Source organism: Eucyclogobius newberryi, unplaced genomic scaffold (assembly GCF_026437365.1).
Source record: "Eucyclogobius newberryi isolate DKJ021-1_F unplaced genomic scaffold, fEucNew1.0.hap1 SCAF_5, whole genome shotgun sequence".
In the NCBI taxonomy this organism is placed as follows: Eukaryota; Metazoa; Chordata; class Actinopteri; order Gobiiformes; family Gobiidae; genus Eucyclogobius; species Eucyclogobius newberryi.
The window spans coordinates 27911742-27931189 of record NW_027316167.1 but is presented as its reverse complement, the minus strand read 5'-3'; the positions used below and the strand labels follow the sequence as shown (position 1 = coordinate 27931189).

General features: G+C 39.6%; 1 protein-coding gene across 2 annotated transcripts in view; it reads left to right on the top strand.

Annotated features, from left to right (window-relative positions):
* ntrk3b (neurotrophic tyrosine kinase, receptor, type 3b) overlaps positions 1 to 17852 on the top strand; it is a 290494-nt gene extending 272642 nt beyond the window's left edge. For both annotated transcript variants that reach the window (XM_072465473.1, XM_072465472.1), the window contains exons 15-16: positions 12121 to 12279; positions 15625 to 17852. In XM_072465473.1, the coding sequence (XP_072321574.1) occupies positions 12121 to 12279; positions 15625 to 15810 (345 nt within the window). In that variant the 3' untranslated portion in view covers positions 15811 to 17852. The remainder of the gene's footprint in view (positions 1 to 12120; positions 12280 to 15624) is intronic.
* The last annotated feature ends 1596 nt before the right edge of the window (positions 17853 to 19448 follow it).

The window sequence follows — 19448 nt, the reverse complement described above, 5'->3', positions numbered from 1 at the left end:
GTCCCGTACACTGAGGGAACTATATTATGATAGATCCACGCGGAAACGTGGGGACGAACCGCACGCGGCTGCAGGTGAGCGATAGGTGCGTTTTATGATTGATACGTGGCAGGACAAATGATTTATCCACGCCACGAGGAAATAAGACTAAAAAAATAAGGGTAAAAAAAATTGTCCATTCAACCTTTAACCTTACCTTTAGTGTATTTATCTGGGATCTAAAACGATGCATGATTGGGCACTCAATGTTGTTACCTAAGTAAAAATACAGATAAAGGAACAAAAAAGTATCACATAAAAATAATCTACTTGAATACAAGTATTAAAGTAATCCTTTTAAAATGTACTTTTACAGTAAAAAGCAAAAGTATTTCACAGTAAAATATTGAAAGCCAGGACTTTAAATTAAAAACATCAGAAAAGTACTTTCTATTTTTCAGTGCAGTTAAAAGATGTAGAGGAGTAGAAAGTAGAAGTAAAAGTTAAACATATCTGATGTAAAAACGACTTAAAGGCGTAATGGACGATTTTTCGATTTGAGAACTCAAGCGAAAGTCGTTTTTAATAGGACAAGCTGGGGATGATGATTTCCACAAATATACTGTACGTACTCTGTGTGGTCAGAGGTCTAGTCCTGGTCGAGTCTCGTCCAGCTTTAGTCTTAGTTTAATTTTGATGAGTCGAGACAAATGAGATGTAATTCTTTACATCATATTATGCTATTACTTGAAGCTTGACAGTTTTATCCTCTTGTTTGATGTTTAATTGAAGGGATAATTCAGAGTCTTAATTGTGCAGTGTGGTGTGTCTTTAGACCCGTAAAATGCCGTACATCTTAACAACAGATGGCATGTGTATATGCTATCCAAAGCTCTTGTTTAAGATATTCCAATAGCTAGTATTTGGCAGCTTACACGTGCCACTCGGGGCCTATACACAGCAAATATAAGACATTTTATTACTGCGGACCCTGTGCAGCTCACTTAATTGCCTCTGAATAAAAGTCACAGTTGATTTGGCACAAAACGTTCTGCCCCTGTATTAAATGGTTGACTTGATACTTCCTGCCTTGAACTGTTACAATATTATTATCACTGTTGTACGTCGACCTCACTGTGAACAATGAGTTAATGTGATTCATATTATGAATATTAATCTGGCTTTAAGTCGATTCGACTTGTGTGGTTTCAGAGTTAGCCGGGAATGCAAGTCTTGTGGGGCCAAAAATCATTGGATTAAAAAAGCAGGAGCACTTTGAATCTGCAGCGATGTAATGTCTGCTTTAAGGCGAGGCCCGTCAGGCTAATGGGAAACAATCTTAGATTTAGCGATATCAATTTAAAACTTCTCCTGTAGTTAACTGAATTATCAACTAATCAACTAATGTATTATTATCATCATTAAGCATGAAAGTGGCCAAATTGCAGAACTAAGTTTAAACGTTTTGCTTCATTTTTTTGACATTTCATCTCTATTATTTTTTTCTTAGCCAGAAATTGCCGTTAAAAGTCAAATTGTGCCTAATATTTGGAGTTCAATTTTTAATAAATCAGGCTTGAAATTAGATATCAACACATTTTTCTGTCAAAATCTTGTTAAGTCCAAGATTGTAAAGTGCAGTGTGTAGGAGCTCCTTTAGGGGCTGACCTTTATGTCTCTTTGGGAGAAATCTGCCTTTGAATTTAAAATATATCTATTCATGCAAGTGAATTCAATTAATTTATAAAACAACTTTAGGTGTAATTTTCGCAATGTTGTTGTTTCCAAATGAAAACTTAAATGTTAAAATAGCAAAGTGACAAGAAAACTGTGGTGTCTCCCTTTTAAAGTGCATGACAAGTTTGAATAGATATGTTGTGCTAAAACATAGTTAACATAATTATATTAAACATTTTTCTGCTTCTTTTCCGTAGTTTGGTGAAGTTTACAATGCTACTTCCTTGTTGGACATGAGCGATTCCATACCTCTTAACTAGCAACCATACTGTAAACAAAGACCAACATTCATTCATTTATTACACAACAGTTACAATTAGGCAAATAAAAAATACATAATGACACCTTCATTTTGTTGCATGATTGTTCAAACTGTCGGAGAACTGTGTCTTTTGCATGTCAATTCCCCTGCATTTTGTCACTTGTTGATGACACAATACAACAACTTGACCGCTGTAAAACTATGAAAACTATTTACCACAGAGACTATCTCACCGAAGTAAGTCACGATTAGAAACACATATTTGCACTTAAATGTAATGATTTGATTCCAACTCACAGATCCTCCCGTTTGCAGTGCTTGCTGTGTTTACTCATGTGGATATTGTGAGCTTGAAGCACTCATCTTGCACAGTGGGACCTCAGCGTCTGTCCATGATATTCCTTTTGGGAGCCTGGCGGGAGATCCATGCCCTCGCCACCGCGCTCCGACCTCCCAGAGTCGATCAGAATGAGTTTGTGAAAACTGGGGGGCTCGCCGGCTTGAGGTGAACCAGACACTGACCAAGCCCCTGGCCTTGTCACATGAAGGGAGTCGCCTGATAGCTCCAGCAGCCTCGAGTCCACCGAGGTTAAAAAGCAGGAGTAACTGCGGTGTGAAAGTAATCCCTCACCCGGAATTGTCAAACATGGGGGGGGAAAAATCTGGCCAAGTACAAGTACTGTACACAGTATCATAACAAAATCAATAAATCACTCTGAAAAATGCATGAGTCGCATGTATGAAGTGAACTTTTATTGAACCGCCCTGGCTGTGGGTGTACGTGCGCACCGAGCAGAAAGCAGTCATTTATCAAAGGCTAGCTGTGGGTGTGTTAAAGCGACTTGACTTATTCGCCCAAATCCAGGTTCTTTCAATGAGACTGGTTGCGGTAGCTGAATAATACATTGAATATATTTTGCTGATTTCGGACACACACACACACACAGAGACACACACAGAGACACACACAGAGACACACACAGAGACACACACAGAGACACACACAGAGACACAAAAGACCCACTGCTAAGAGGCGTTTACATTCACGGCGGATTCTCGGAGCCGGTTTTGAAAAGGCACACGCCGCTGTTTGTGGAGATAGCATCAGTGGCAGCCGGCGCAGTGGAATATTGACAGAGCGCAGAGATAAGCAGCACCTAACAGTATTGGACACTTTCCCCGTGTTGAGTGATTCTAAATAGCCTCGGCGCAGTCCAATGCTGACTAGTCACACTTATGCTCATTGCCCTCTGGGGGCCTGAAGACTTTGGGTAACAGCAAGCGGGGACAGCATCACCAAAAGACATGAATATTGTCCTAAATCACGGCCATCTGTCAAACCTGCTGCTGAATCCGCCGACAATAGAACGGCTTACACTGTACTTTATTAAAGAATTCTCGATGTTGTATAGGCCGCCGACTTTTTCTGTCCGTAAAAGTTACATTTAAGATCCTAGTTCTACTGACTTTTTGGAGGGTTAGGGTTTTATTCACACATATAAAGCAGCATATTTTACCTATATCCTTCTCCTAAGCTTAAAACACTGGTATTTTGGTATTAACTTTTTTACTTAATATCATATCAGTGCTGGGATTGCCTGTAGCAATGTTTGTAGCTTCATACAAATACAACACGTTTTACTTTTTAAGTCTTCTGCCGATGTACTTTCTATACAAACCTCTAAGTAAAGCGTTACAGGATACAGGAACAACACGCTAAAACAAAGTAGTGTATACAGTGTGTACAATAAGCACTCCTAACCCGATATATGCATCATCCACCAGTAGTAATACTGATGCTAATCGCCACCAATACAATACAATACAAGTCACTTTACCTTTATTTATTGTCCATTAGCTGCACTGCACATTGTCATTGCCACTTAGCGTCCAGTGCTCTAGCCTTATATTTTTGCTCTACTTGCAGTGTGTAAATGAAAGTACCGGTAATTGAATCTAATTTGTTCCCAACTCTCAAAAACACTTTAGTACATTGTTAATATAAACACAAAAGTGAAGCAGAGTTGTCCTTGCACAGCCAATCAGCTCTCATCTCAAATGTCATGTGACTCACATTGGCTCTTTCTTACAAGTCTTTCAACAATTCATTTTTTTCAGAATTTGTCAGAGAAAGTCTATTTTTAGTTTAGTTTATTTAGATTTTCTTTTTTATTGCACATTTCTTTTCTTTTTTCGCATTTTTCTTAATAATTTTTGGGGCCGTAGGCTTCACCAGACGGGACAGCTCAGCGTGAAATGGGGACGAGAGAGCTGGGAGGGCATTCAGTAAATTGTTAGAGCCGGGATTCGACCTCACGACTGGAGCCTGGCATATGTGCTGCCGCTTTAACTATTCGAACCACCAGGCAGCACATGGCACATATTCTATTCTCCTGCTGTTCTTGAACCGTGCATTCCAACATTAAAATCACTATCTTATCTAATGCTATCTCATACAAAATCTGTAATATCTTAAGAATTCAGCAGTAATTTACTTTTCTCCGTTCTGTGAGGCACGTTCCTTGTCCAGTCGTTTCTTTTGGACACAGCAATATCGCGATCACGTCTCCTGAAAAGTGAATAGCATTTATTGGCCATGGGGTCTGTGTTTTTTTTTAGTGCAGGGGCCTATTAAGGGCTGCCTAATGTAATGAGTGTGTTCCAAGGACTGAATGTTCTTCACAACGTTGCCAAGAAGCGTCGTACCTGCACTGCACCGCGCGCCTTTGAAGAAAAATGGTCCCTGGTTTTCCACTGTTTCAGGGATCAGACAGCAGCGTCTTCTCTTGCATTATTTATCACACACACACACACACACACACGGAATCCACAACTCACAGATATGTACACAGCTCTAAGCTAATGAGAACACTGCCATATTTAATACTGCTGAATGATGAAGTAAATCGCCTGTTCTACGCCGCTCCCAGGAACCTTTTTTAACACTTTCTCTCTGTAATAAATGACCAAGATGACATGTCTGGTCTCAAAAAAAGAAAAGTCGGAGTTTAGGTGGCCCGGAATGCACCCGGGCAAATGTGCGTGTCTTTGTATAATATTCACCAACAATACGTTCAGGGCGCTGTCCAAGGAACCATTATGGATGAGAGTTCTTTGTGCTGCGTTAGTCAAGTCAGTGGCTATCTGTTCTGGCAGAGTGGATTTGAGTCACTTTCCGAACACAAAGTCTTGCATCATTGGGTCGATTTGGGAGAGTTATTTAGCAAGGCGATGTAAATGAGCTCTGCCACTATTTATCTCATTTGAATAAACTACGTCTTTAGAAACGGTCAATTCAAGACAATGTCAGCTTTCCGAATTAGAATGCGCAGTTTGAAATCGTAATGTCTGAGAAGTAACTCAGACGTTTGAAACATGATGACTGTATTTTCGGTCACTGTCAGCCAATCATAGCCCACTTCTCAATCTTTCAATTCAAATGGTACTAATGTCAATTATGTTTCTCAAACATTCAATTGAAATAAAGTGCTTTCTCTCGCGCTCTCATCCCTTTCACTCTAACCTAATGAAACGTTATGAATGATAAAGCTTGTCACAAACTCTGCTATTTCATTCTCAACTTCAGCCATTTTAATATATTTATATAGATATGATTAAGTTAATATCTGTATGCTAATAATTGGCATTAATCATAGGAATGTAACCGCTTACTTTATTTAGATACATATTTAGATGATCAGACAATACAAGTTTAACTCATAGAACTAAAGTAAATCCTTTCCATTGCATTAACCAAATATTTTCAACTATCTTCAAGGTAAATGTGGACTTGGCTAATCTGGTGTTAGCTGGTGTGTGTGCGCAGCGTTGTTTTGAAGAGCTTTCTCCTCTTGGGCCTCCCAGCAGCGTGCAGCAGCTGGACTAGATACCACTTTATCTGCACTTGGCAGCAGCGCAGCAGGTAGAGCCCTAATGGACATCACAGCCTCCAAAAGTGAACCTGTTTGCTGCTGTTTGAGGCGGGCGAGCAGAGATAACGTCGTCGTTAGCTCGGCTCAGCCGCGAGAGCGTGTGTGTGTGTGCGTGTGTGTTTTTTGATGCTTATCTGGGCCCTTTAAGATGTCTGGGGGCCTCTCGGGGCTCCTCCCTGCAGGCCGCTCAGAGAAGAACCCAACCGGGCCCGTAATCTACCTCCCCGCCACCCCTCGCCGTCACCATTGTGCTCTCCTATGCCCTAATCCAATCACTCCCCTGCCATGGTGGGACAGGCACAGCGCTAATCCAGTTTACATAGCAACACGCGCACGCACACACGCACGCACGCGCGCGCGCACACACACGCACACACACGCACACACACACACACACACACACACACACACACACACACACACACACACACACACACACACACACACACACACACACACACACACGACCCAGCCTCATCCCTCACTCCCTGCAGCGCTTTGCCATCCTCTCTGTGTGACATTGAGTGAGAAAGATGAGCGTAATTACAGGGGCAATTATTTTATTTTTATTGTGTTCAAGCCCGTTATTTTTTTTTTTTTTGGGGGTTGTTTTTTTTCTCCCTCCTTGTTCCAGGATAATTGCAATGGCCTTGTCACCAAAACCCAAGGTGATGGTGGGGAGTCATTAGGGAAGCAGCGGTGGAGAGTCAGCCAGTTTGCTCCCTGGCTTCCATTTCCAGTCATTAGCATGCATCTGATGAGCTTTAGCCTAGCATGCAGTGGGCAGCGCGGGGCTCAGATAAGTCATTTAGACTAACAGGAACTTAATTAATTTAGTTTAATCTTCGCCGAGCTCCGCGGGGGGAAAACACATCGTACACCAGCCATATCTTCTCCCGTCGCACCACGTCGCCCACCCACCCCGGCCCCCAAGCAGAGGTATTACACGACGCGCGGCTGGTTCCAGCATCGATATTGGCTTAATGTTGTGTACAATAGCACATCGTATCACATCGAATGAGACCAGGTGGTGGATAAGCACTTTTCATTTGGCCCGTGTGTTTGGCAAGAGCGGCCGTGGTAAAAATCTCACGTGTAGTTAACTTCTTATCAGGAAATCATCCCCGTTGTATCTTTATGTTAATTACGACATTCTGCGCCCTAAAAGTCCAGCCTCTGCCACTGCGGGGCAAACACACAATCACGCACGATGTTGAGCGAGGGAGTAAACAGGCAGGAAACGGCAAACAAGGAGGTGAAAAGGAGCGTTTTGGGCTTTGAAATGCAGCGAATACTCCAGGTGCCCTTTTGGAGTAAAACTGACACACAGATTATCTCAATATGCAAACTACTGAATGATTTTAACCCTAGAGGAATTAGAAAAATGCTTTATATCTTGGGGTAGCTATAGGTAAGTGAATGCAAATGTATGGGTGTAAAGTTTGCAGTCAAAGCCGTAAAGAGAGACAATTTTTACAACAGTTTTACCATAATATCACCATCCTCAAATCTTCACTTTTCACACCCATTTTGTCTTTAAATTGATTTTTTTATTGATTTTAATTAATACTTCATGGAGCTTTTACCACGAACAGCTCAATTTATGTCAGGAGTATGTTTGTACAAAGCCCAAAAAGTTTGAAAATCCAACAACAAAAGGCAGTGGTCAAGGAAGCCAACTTTTCTTCTCTTTGGTTTTTCATTTCATCAGTAAACAAGTTGTCTGTATAGTTCCACTCGCATTGATTTTTTTTCTTTTTGGGCCTGTCAAACAAGAGCACTCAAAAAGAAAAAAAAAGTAAGATTGGATTTGGAAATATATTCTTCAGAAAAGGTCATAACATGGGCAAAAAAATATATAATTAATGCGTGGTGCCTTTATCTAGGATTTCTGTAAAGTTTATGTAGGGCCTAACAGTCCCAGCCCCAAAGGTCAGCGAAAGAACAAATTAGTTTCAGTGGATTCTTGCTAATGTCAGAAGAGAGGATTTTTCAGCTCAATGGATAGAGCCTTTCCCCCCCTAAATCCAATTAAAGATAACTACTTATCCCAACTTTCACAATCGCGCCGTCGTGCTATGGACTGAGGTCCGCGCCGCCCTTGCATTTCCACTCGTGTTGGAACCCCGACTCTCTGATTTGTGACGTTTTCAGCCATTAAAAGTGCACATTTTTCTCCGTCGCCGAATCATTTTAGGCATTTTTGATATTCCTGCGGATCCACATCGAATGAATGCACAAAGCCCTGACCTCGAGGTGGGTACACAACATTTAGAATCATTATCGTGCACCATTATAGCGTAATAGCTGGAGGCGGTCTGGAAGCCGCATTCAAGAGGCAGAGGCATTTTTGGCACCGCACACGCAAACCCACATATTTCGCCTTTGAAACATGCAGACGATTTATCCGCCGTGCCAGGCTGACGCGGAGTGATTGTGACTTTCATAAAGATATGTGTAGCGGGCGCGTGACAAAACTGTAGCTAATTAGCGCGACTTGAGTAGATTTTTCAGTATGCCAAACAGCACTCTCGGCTGACGGCGCACAGATGTTGAAGATGGTAAATGGAGTTAGGAGAAGGGCTTATTATGATTAAATGGATCTGATTGTTTTGTAACCCAAAGGTGTGCGTGGAGTGGGGAAGAGGCGTGACGTAAACCAGAGCTGTGCGGATAAACATTAAGCTGAATGGCGCACGTGTTGTGGAAAATAAATGGTGGTATTGTGGATAAATACGACGGATCGGAATGATTGACTTGTCGTACGTATTTGTTCGGAGAAATAGTGCCGGAAAATCTCACGGCTTCAGCCATCATTAAACAACTGGCTGTATTTCCTGAACAAAGACTGGTGGTGACAGAAACGGCATCTGGCTTCAAAATCTGCTGAATTACAATGCAAAAAACAAGTATGGCATTATATATATATATATATATATATATATATATATATATATATATATATATATATATATATATATATATATATATATATATATATATATATATATATATATATATATATATATATATATATATATATATATATATATATATATATAAATATATATATATATAAATACTGTATATCGCCATTCTCCATGGACACGCCAAGTTACATGCCAAGGTTATCCCGCTTACAGTAAGAATATGTGCAACACTAACTTGAATCAGCTTTTCAACAGTGTTTAAGATAAGATATGCCTTTATTGTCCACACATGGGGGAATTTTGGTGATACAACGCAGTAGATACAGGGGGAAAGGACAGAAAACTTATAGGAAGTTAAAAAAAAAAAAAAAAAAAAACTAATAGAAGAACTCTTATAAATAAAAAAAAAAAAAAAATTCTCATTAACAAAACAATTAATAATTCCCCTTAATAGGGAATGGAGAAAAAAAAAATAAAAGATAAAAATAAAATAATAATAAAGTAAAGTAAAAATAGCTAGCATAAGACTAAATAATACTATTACTAATGGTAAGTAAACATTCCTCATTTGTTTACTCAAAGTTGTATTTTGAATGATTCTTGCATGTTTGAGTAATCCTGTATTGTCGTGCTTTAGTGCAAGTTCATGTTTACCCCCTATCCCCGCCCACATCCCTGTACTTATTTGTGTGATTATTGGAAAAAAAAAAAAATGATTCCAAGGGATACATGTATGGTTCTAAAATGTCATATAGCCACTTTAAAAATAAGACATGTGGACCGTCACAATGAAGAGGCGGAGCTTATCAGTGCAGCAGTATTAAACAGGACGTCAATTAACCTGTTTCTATGACTAAGTTGTTTTAAATCAATACTGTAGTGTATATATATATATATATATATATATATATATATATATATATAGTAATAATTTTAGAAATCATTTAATTAAATTGTGATTTTTATTTGTAATACTGTAGCCGTTTTATAGGAAATCATATTCCCCTTTTGCATTATTGAAAAAAATATATAAGATTCCAAGGGATACATGTATGGCTCTAAAAATGTCATGTAGCCACTTCAAGAATAAAAAATAAAAAAAATGAATGTAGAATGTCACTATAAAGACACTTTTGAACAAGATGTCAATTAACCTGTTTCTATTACTGAGCCGTTTTAAATCAATATTGCATTTTACAATGAACAGAATGTAAATGATGATCCACTTATGTGATATTTCAATACTAAGAACCTAAGTAACATAATATGCCTCGTTTAAGCTACATTTGAGGAGAAAAAACACCTGTAATTGAATAAGATGGATAAGTTCAATGCCACACTGTGAAACATTCCAGGGAAAGCAACAACAGCCACATCACAAAGAGCAAGAATCTCCCATAAAATATAGTTCTGATTTGATCTTTTCTGTCGCTGGTTTCAATGTCACCCTTGACCAATAAATTAATTAATTAATAAAATCTCCTTTATGCCATCCAATTACCTAAAAAGTTACATAATGCACCTTCAACCGATCAATTCTTTTTTTCTCTCTTAAAAAGGTCAAATCAAACCTGAGGAATCTGGTATTTACAATCACCATTTACAGTGTAGCTCATAGATGTGTAATGCCACTTGTTATAAGAGCCGTGAATGTTAATCATAATAGTGATTATATTCTTGCTAATGAACTGGGTAATATGTTATTGTTTAATTGATTAATCCCCATAGCCAGAGACGGTTTAAGCCATGGAGACTCTCTTTCATTTCTCTGGGCTTTGAAGATCATAAAGAACCCGCACTTCTTGCCAACCTTCTCCTGAACCTGTGTTTACATGCTAATAATGAATACCTTTTAAATATTCAAAGCTCCTCATGTGCTATTTATGTTGCCTGCTGTCAGACGCCTCTTTTATGACGGCCAAACGGAAAATGTACAAATGCAAACTGCCTTCCGTGCACCGTGGCTCAAAGTGATTTATTAAAACCATTCCATTGTACGCCTTGATCCAGCGCTCAACGCAAATACTCGTGAGGAGAAAGAGATGTGAAATATATGGTATTGCACATGATTATACGGGCAGCTCAGGTGGGAGATAAGTCAGCGTTTCCTGTTCAGTGTCAGGCTACGGTTCAGGAGACGTTCATGTACTGTTTAATCCACAGTAGCATTTACACATGATGGACGGTTAATCCCCTGACGCCTTGAACTAAAGGTTCTTCATAAGAAGCTCTGATGATTTACTTAACATGTCCATCTTTCTGCACACGACTTGCCAACTGCTGGTGAGACATGGCATTACCTTAACATGCAGTTGGAACAGTTTTGTATTGTATTACAATGTTATAGCGTTTTTGTATCGTTTTCTACAGCGAGTCTTTTTCTTATCTTATACTGTATTCTAAAGTATTTGAAATCATTTATTTAAAAAAAAAAAATATATATATATATATATATTAGGTGTTCTGTCATCTTCAAAATAATCAATGAATTAAAAAATCAAAAAATGTATCTAAAAACCTTGTTAATAAGTAAAATTCAATTATAACTTGCCCGGTGGGTTCGACTCCCGAGTTGGCATGTTTTACTGTGTCTGGGCATGCTCCTCCAAAACATGCACAATAGATAAAATACCCAGTCCTGACCAATAGATCTGGAAATCTAGAACTGCTCCTGAAATATTTCCGCATATCTCAAACGCAGTGATGAAACATTATGTATGCACCTCCATCCTTCCATCTTTGTTTTTGTGTTTTGTAATGGTTTTACAAAATTAAATGACAGTAATACCATGTGTATTACCACTTCAATTGTTTTTGATTATAAACGCAGCACATAAAAACACACAGTAGCCGTCCCATTGTATCCAAAATGTTTCAAATTCGTCAATTTTCAAATGAAGGTGTAATCTTTTCAGTTCCTCAAATTTCAGTCCATTCCTTGATTTACATCCACTTTGCGATTCCTTTCTTCCCTGTCACGAAGAGCATGGTCCAAACGTGTCCCTCGACAGTTTCCACTGCAGCGGTTTAGAGGCCTAAATACATCGTTCTACAATATTTCTTTAATCTCTATGTCCAATATTTAACGATAACAAAACAGTCCCAGAAGAAGAGAAACCCGATCTAAAACATGCTTTTTAACCTTGCCGCACACGACTCTGCCTCTTAATAATGTGACTACAGAGGAGGAGACGGTATTCCCCTTTAGCATGGCTGAAGCACTGGCTGCTTTGTTCTCCGTGCTTGTTTGCTCTAACAAGCCCCCCTCTTGTCTGCTCAGGTGGGAGGACACACCATGCTGCCTATCCGCTGGATGCCCCCGGAGAGCATCATGTACCGGAAGTTCTCCACGGAAAGTGACGTGTGGAGTTTCGGAGTGATTTTGTGGGAGATCTTCACTTATGGGAAGCAGCCGTGGTTTCAGCTGGGAAACAACGAGGTACAGTACAGTCTATTTTACCGTGGATACATGTAGTTATTATACGCCACATTGTTTATACCGGTGCATTACCATTTCACAGAAAAGACGGCACAGTGAACACACTTCTGGGCCACGCACTAGTTTATCCATGTGCGCACAATAGGAGTGGGCAGATTGAATGCATTTATTATGTGAGACAACCATGAAAACCAGAGAAATGAAAAGAGTGTATTTTTTGCTGAGCATTGACGGAGACAGTGCGTTCTGCCATGTATGTGAAGTATAACTAATGGGATATTTAAATGAACACTCCCATCTTGGATCTAGTCGTCTTGTTGTCGCTTATTCCTGGGCGACTCCGTTAGTCCAGTGAGGTGATAAATGAACGCCTCTGTGCCACGAGACAAGAAGGAGAATTGTATAATCCTCTCGATTGATTTGTTTTTTACCAATGGAACTGTGCCTTTAAACCGAAACAATTCAATTACAATTGCTCTTTTGAAATGAGAATATTGAAACGAGTAAATTGAGCTAAAAGAAGAACATCCTCAATTGAAACATTGACGTGTTCTTTTACAAATTCCACACTTCCATACTTATCTCTAGTATGGAAACATGTCTTTGATTAGAGAAGACAGACTTTAGAACAATTAAAATCTTAAAGCTGTTCCTGAGTCAGTGGACTGGGTGTGGGAGAAAGTGCTTGTTATACGCTCAGATTTCTTGGGTAGAAGGAAGATAACAATTCACTGCAACAATGGTTTGAAATGAGTCTCAGTAACAAGGGTCACTTTGGTCCCTTTTTCTTGTCTCAATCATGTTACTATCTACAAGACTTAGCGGCTTTGCCAAGTTGTTCAATTGCGGCTAATGGTGGACTACGCAGACTACGCATGATACATAGACTACACAGACTACGCAAACTACACAGACTACGCAGACTACATAGACTACGCAAACTACACAGACTACGCAGACTACATAGACTACGCAGACTACGCAGACTACGCAAACTACGCATGATACATAGACTACGCAGACTACGTATGATACATAGACTACGCAGACTACGTATGATACATAGACTACGCAGACTACGCATGATACATAGACTACGCAGACTATGCAACCTATGCAGACTATGCAGACTACGGACACTACGCACAACTACGGACACTACGCACACTACGCAGACTACGCACACTACGCACACTACGCAGACTACGCTGACTACGCATGATAAATAGACGGATAGAATAGAGGATTTCAAACTAAGAGCTGATGCAACATACAGTTCAACGCAAACTTCACCTTCACCAAGTAAAATGTACATCGAACATTCTTCTAGCATGCTTTCCTTGATTACTTTTTCCATGAGCGCTTTTGCAGCATTTCTACTCTTTGATCATTTATCCATTTCTTAGCAAAAGGAAGCTTACACTTGCTGACCCAATCCATAGCATGACACCAGCGGAATGAGCTTAGGTGTCCCATCCATTTCCTGAGATTACACACTAAGGCTAGTGAGCACAGTTTAATTTGATAAAGGGAGTGTAATGTCAAGGAAAGTCATTCAATATTAGAAACGTGTACGAAGATGAAATGAAATCAAATAAATAAGCATTCACTCTCATGACTCCAGTCTTCTCTTCAGTTCACGCACAGCCGGTTCTTACAATATCAGAGCACATACATTACATTCGTTGCTACATTCATGTGTGAACGTGTCAAAATGTCCCTGAGCTTCTATGCCTGACAAGCCTATTATCATATAGTGACGGGAGCACAAAAACACGCTGACGGAGAAATGAGGTATGTCTTTGTGGACGGCAGCCGGAGCACATGCAGGGGACGCTCCCTCAAGTTTGTTTCTTTATTTATTTATTTCCTAAACCGTGGCTTTTTATTGTTCTTGACAACAGAGCTGAGTACAACATATCGATTTGAATATGGATTAGGTTACTTTGCACAAATGAGTTTTCAGCTGGACACCGATTGCGAGAGGCTTTGTTTGGACATTGTCTTATGGTGCGGCTGTTATAAGCTCAGACACGATTTGTTTCTGCTTTTGTGCTGCGGTAATGGAAAGAACGACGAAAGGGAGATTTTAATTGATGGCGTTGAACAAAATGGCTACATCCGATGTCTACTCCATGTCCTCTGGTTATACTGTTTTCTTTCTTCCGCCCGATATACCCACATTCCAAACCATGTCAACCCGAGGTGTCCATCTTGTTGAATATGCACGCTCATGACTTACTTCTATTCTTGTTTTATTGTGTTTTGTTCTTGTTGTTTTTCACCTTTGTCTTGACCAACCTTCTTTTATCTGAAATGATTGTATTTGAATGCCTCTGACAAACCTGGTTTCTTGATCCACTTCATCTCTTGTTCCTCGTGCACTAGAGAAGAGAAAACTATCAGACAATACAGGATTTTTATTAAAAAGGAAAAAGGCAGTAGAGTAAAATTCTGTTGTGTATTGTGAGCCTTTTAGCAACAAAACCAGACCGCTGTGTGCTGTCAGCATCAAAATATAATGCAGTTTTTGTTGTTGTGAAGACTCCACTGTTAGAAGGTTAGGAATTGTCAGCATAATACTTAATAGTTCTTAATTAATCTCTTTGCAGAATGATGTACCGTAGTTAAGAATGACTTAGTAAAGTGAGCCTATTTGAAAATTAGAAAAAAGGGTTATAGCCCTTTTTAGCTGGTATCAATTAACAAAAATCAATTGGAGTGTTTTTGAAGAGGAAATATAACACAGCAGAACGCTCAAAAAGACCACAAACATCCAAGTTCTTTCGCTGTCCCAAAAAACAGACCGCGACTTGAGTGGTATAGCCATCATTAGTCAAGGCCAAGTGGATGCAGTGCCATGCCCCACGTCGAACACCAGGGCCAGCATGATCTAAAAAGGAAAAACACAACCTCGAGTTTGTGTGTAATCCCTCAGTCAGACCGAGGCGCAAACAAACCAACAGCGGTGGGGCAATTCCATTAGCCTCTTTGTGGAGCTAATTAGAGCAGCCGCCCAAATCCAAATGATCAGCGCCTTGTTAGCGGCGTGCCCAATATCCACCAGCACACATGTTCGAATAACAGTTAAATTCTGGCTGGAGGAAGGAAAGAATCTGCTGCCTCCCTTCAAATATTGCACAAATTTAAGAGTGAATGAATGCAGTTTATTTCTTTCATCTGGCTTTCATTAGTTCAAAGCTCAGAGGACGGCTCGCCTGGCGTCACTGCTTTCTCATTACCGACAAACACAAGCAATCAGGGAGTGAAAGTTGTGGCGTCTTCAAAGTTGTGGCGTCTCACTCTGCTGCCCCTCTCTCTCTCTCTCTCTATCTCCCCCTGCAGGTCATCGAGTGCATAACCCAGGGCCGCGTTCTGGAGAGGCCGCGGATCTGCCCCAAGGAGGTCTACGACGTGATGCTGGGCTGCTGGCAGAGGGAGCCCCAACAACGGCTCAACATCAAGGACATTCAGAAGGTCCTGTTCGCCATGGGGAAAGCCTCGCCGGTCTACCTGGATATCCTGGGCTAGCGCTGAGCTTCTTCACTTCGGGAACTCTCTGTCGGACTGAAAGGCAGACGGGGAACCCACAGAAACCAGGAATAACCAAACCAACCTGCTCCACTGTCAAAATACCTACAACGTTTGGGAAAGGACTTAAGTGCCTGCAACACTTTTGGATATAGTGGATTAAAACGTATTCAAAAAAACATGCACTTTTACATTTGTTTACTTAAGATGTACAGCTTTGGAGGAGACTTTTTTCTGTTTAGTTTTTTTTGTTCTTCAAAAACTACAAAAACACAAAAGCGGGAGAGGAAAAGGAAAGTTATGCTGACTTGCAAAAGGAAAATGGCCACCGTTTGATTCTAGAGAGGACACATCAGAGTTTAATCTATCTTGGGTTTGGTTGGGTTTTATGAATATATAGAGAAATATGACATATATTTTGTATTTATTTGTTTTGGATGTCGAAGGGTCTGCCATGTGTGTTGTAAAAGGGCTCTGGCCCGTTCTGAACACATCACTTAACAACAAACTCGTGGCAGGGACTGGACAGAAGCCTTACTTGCACTCTGATTGGCTGAAACACAGGATGGTAAACAGGAAGTACTAACACTGAGGACAACCCCAATCAGACAAGCGACAAATCTATTTTAATTTAAAGCTAATGTACATATTGTAAAATTCTATGTGTCAGAATTATGTTAACTTATTTTTACGGTTTTGTTTCTTTTGTTTTTCTGTTTTCTGACTGTGATCTGGTTAGCTACAAAGTATAAAAGCTATAGTGTTTTCTTTTTTAGTTTTTTTTTTATGCTATTATGAAAAGAAGCGTATTCCTGGGAAATGACCTGTGCCAGTATTGATAAGTTGCCAATACGGTCACGGCGAACGGTGGTGGAAAAACCGCGGCTCATCGATCGAGAAAGACTGCAGTGGATTATGGGAAACGATCGGAGTCGCGCTTTGGAAAAACAAAACCCTTTTCTCCTCGTCCTCGCTTTCCAGATCCATTCGCTTTACATGGCAAGCGTTTTGAGTCCTGACATCACGCCCCCTTTTTCAACACACATTTAGAGGAACAGACTGGGAGCTATTTTTGTGTGCTTCTTTTGCTCTTGAGAAAACGTGCAACTCACCTTTTCCGTCGCAGGTGTTAAAGCGTTCGTGTCACACCGTTAAAGATGTGTCTCCAATTTGAACATTTCACCATGTTTTGATCTTAGAAGTCATTTTCATAGTATTATTTTTGCACTTGTGGCCTTTGCACGTCTAGGGACATTTTTACATCAACAAATTTGATTGATCTGTTCTTTTACAACTGGAAAGCCACTGATGTAGGTCGTGTCGTCACTCTTTCTGATTGTATACTGTTCAATATTTTCATTTCAACGACACGGTGAGTTTGGTAGAAAAAGTGTCGAGTGAAATCACAAGGGAAACATATGTTAATTATTAAGAAAAGTGAGTTTTTGTTTTGCAAAGAGAATCTGCGAAATTGTCTCAGATGCAAAATGATGACCTCAGGCAACCATTTTATTTTATGTCGTATCTGGAGATTTGGGCAAAAAAGCTCCACATTGTTCTGATCGTTCTGATCTTGACACAAATCCGTACTGTTGTCTCAGCTTTCACCCCATTTATGTCAATGTCTTTTATAAAAAAAAGCCGCAACAAAATCCAATGCGTTACCCAAAGCGTTGAGTCTCTTATGTATTCTCTTGTGGTAAAAAGGTTAAAGACATTTCGACACAGCATTTGCAGGGTATTGTAATCCTTCTCATAGTGATTTGAATATTGTTTTTGAGTTTACGTTTTAATTTGTATTATTTTTTTATTTCTTGGATGAACTAACTGAACACTTTTTGAAGCAAAGTTGGCATATTACCATGTACATGTTACAGAATATAAAATGTGGTATAATAACTGCAGTATATAAAATACTGGTATTCCATGATAGATCTTTGTATTAATGTGACTCTCTTAAGAAAATGTCAACAAACAATCAAAAGCGATTGATCTCTTTTTCCATTTTGTCTTGTCTTATAAAGAGTGTGATTTTCAATACATTTTGTCTCACTTCAAATCTATCAAGTGTTCCTACACGAGGGCGGTCCTGACAACTCTGGATGTCTGTTTCAAATCCCAGAAAAACTGACTAAAACTACCAAGTGTTCTGAAATGTCTTATTAAGCCATCTAGTGAAGCATAAGTACAGCTTTAATGTCCAAAACTCTAGTATGAGCGTATTGTAAACGGGCAAAAACTTCAACAGTTCAACAATTCTACAGAGTCATTTCACTTTAGAGCCTGTGCAGTCACTTTTATTAGCACCATCACCTCACAGCACAGTTTGAGTCTTCCACTGCTCCTTTTGTCACCAAAATGGTTTCCAAGAAGAGAAGTGTGATTTGTTTCACCGTGAATCTATATGTCACATGGTGCTCTAACTGTGTCTCAGGTGCTGTCGTCTCAAACGTCCTCAAACAGATGAAGCTCGGTCACATTTGATCACACACGATCATTTCTCTGGGATCTCACACAAAACAAATATCAAACACAGAACTATGTTTACGAGGGCTCCAAAGAGTATTAGGACTGAAGTCACTGAGATACACTGCGAAGTTTAAATGTAATGGGACCTCATTGGTGTGTCAATAGAACATAAAACCTTTTCTTTATAATTGTGGAAAGAAGCACTTATCGTCAAAAAACATGTTTAATAGTTAAAATAAATATAAATGGTTCTATAAAATGTCATCGACACTCATTCATTTTGCTGAGAAAAAAAAAAGAAAACAGGCAAAAATATTATGTTTTATAAGCTTTTTAACAATATTCTAGATTTGAAAATGCCCCTTTTTATACATATAAAGTTGTGGTCCAATGTACTCATTTATTACATTTACTTTGGCTCATATAAATCCTTGTTTTTCAGTTTGTTTGCTTTATCAGGATTTTAAATTTGTCAAAAAGACAAATGTTCTATGAGTTCATATGTGTTGGATGGATATTTTTGAGTAAACACAGGGTTTGGTCTATATTCTTCATAATTCTAAGGGACCAAAGTGATGTAAAATAGGGGAAAAAAAGGAAAACGTCGAGCTATTTTGCCATTGGTAAAGGTAAAAGATAAAACCTGGCCCCAAGACGTTAGCCACAACTCCCAGAAGTCAAGACAAGCACAGATGCCGTGTTGGAGCTTTGGATTTTGCAGACCCTAACAGACCATGAACAGCTTAGAAGCACAATCTGTGGTAAACCCACTGAGAGATCCATGTCTGACATAATATGTGACTCTCATAATGGGCTGTACTTACCTCGCCTCTGTTACTTGTCCGGATATCGAACAGCGACCAGCACTCTATTGTTCCGACGGGCCTTTTTAAATACAACAAAGAAAATTGAGACGCAGTCAGAGCCTTGAGATTTGAGGTCAGTTTAGACCGTGTTATGCAGGAAATGAGTGTTTATTGATTTACATTTACACTGTGTTTTGTGGCTATTGCCTTCTCTCTGAGGGTCCATGCCTATTTGTGGTTTAGCTCTGCTTGTGTTTGTCCATTATTGCATTTGGCACTGTGAAGCAGATAAATACACACTTAAAGATTTGAAATATTATTGCTCTATAAAGGCTTGAAGTCAAGTGTTCAGTCTTAAGCTTG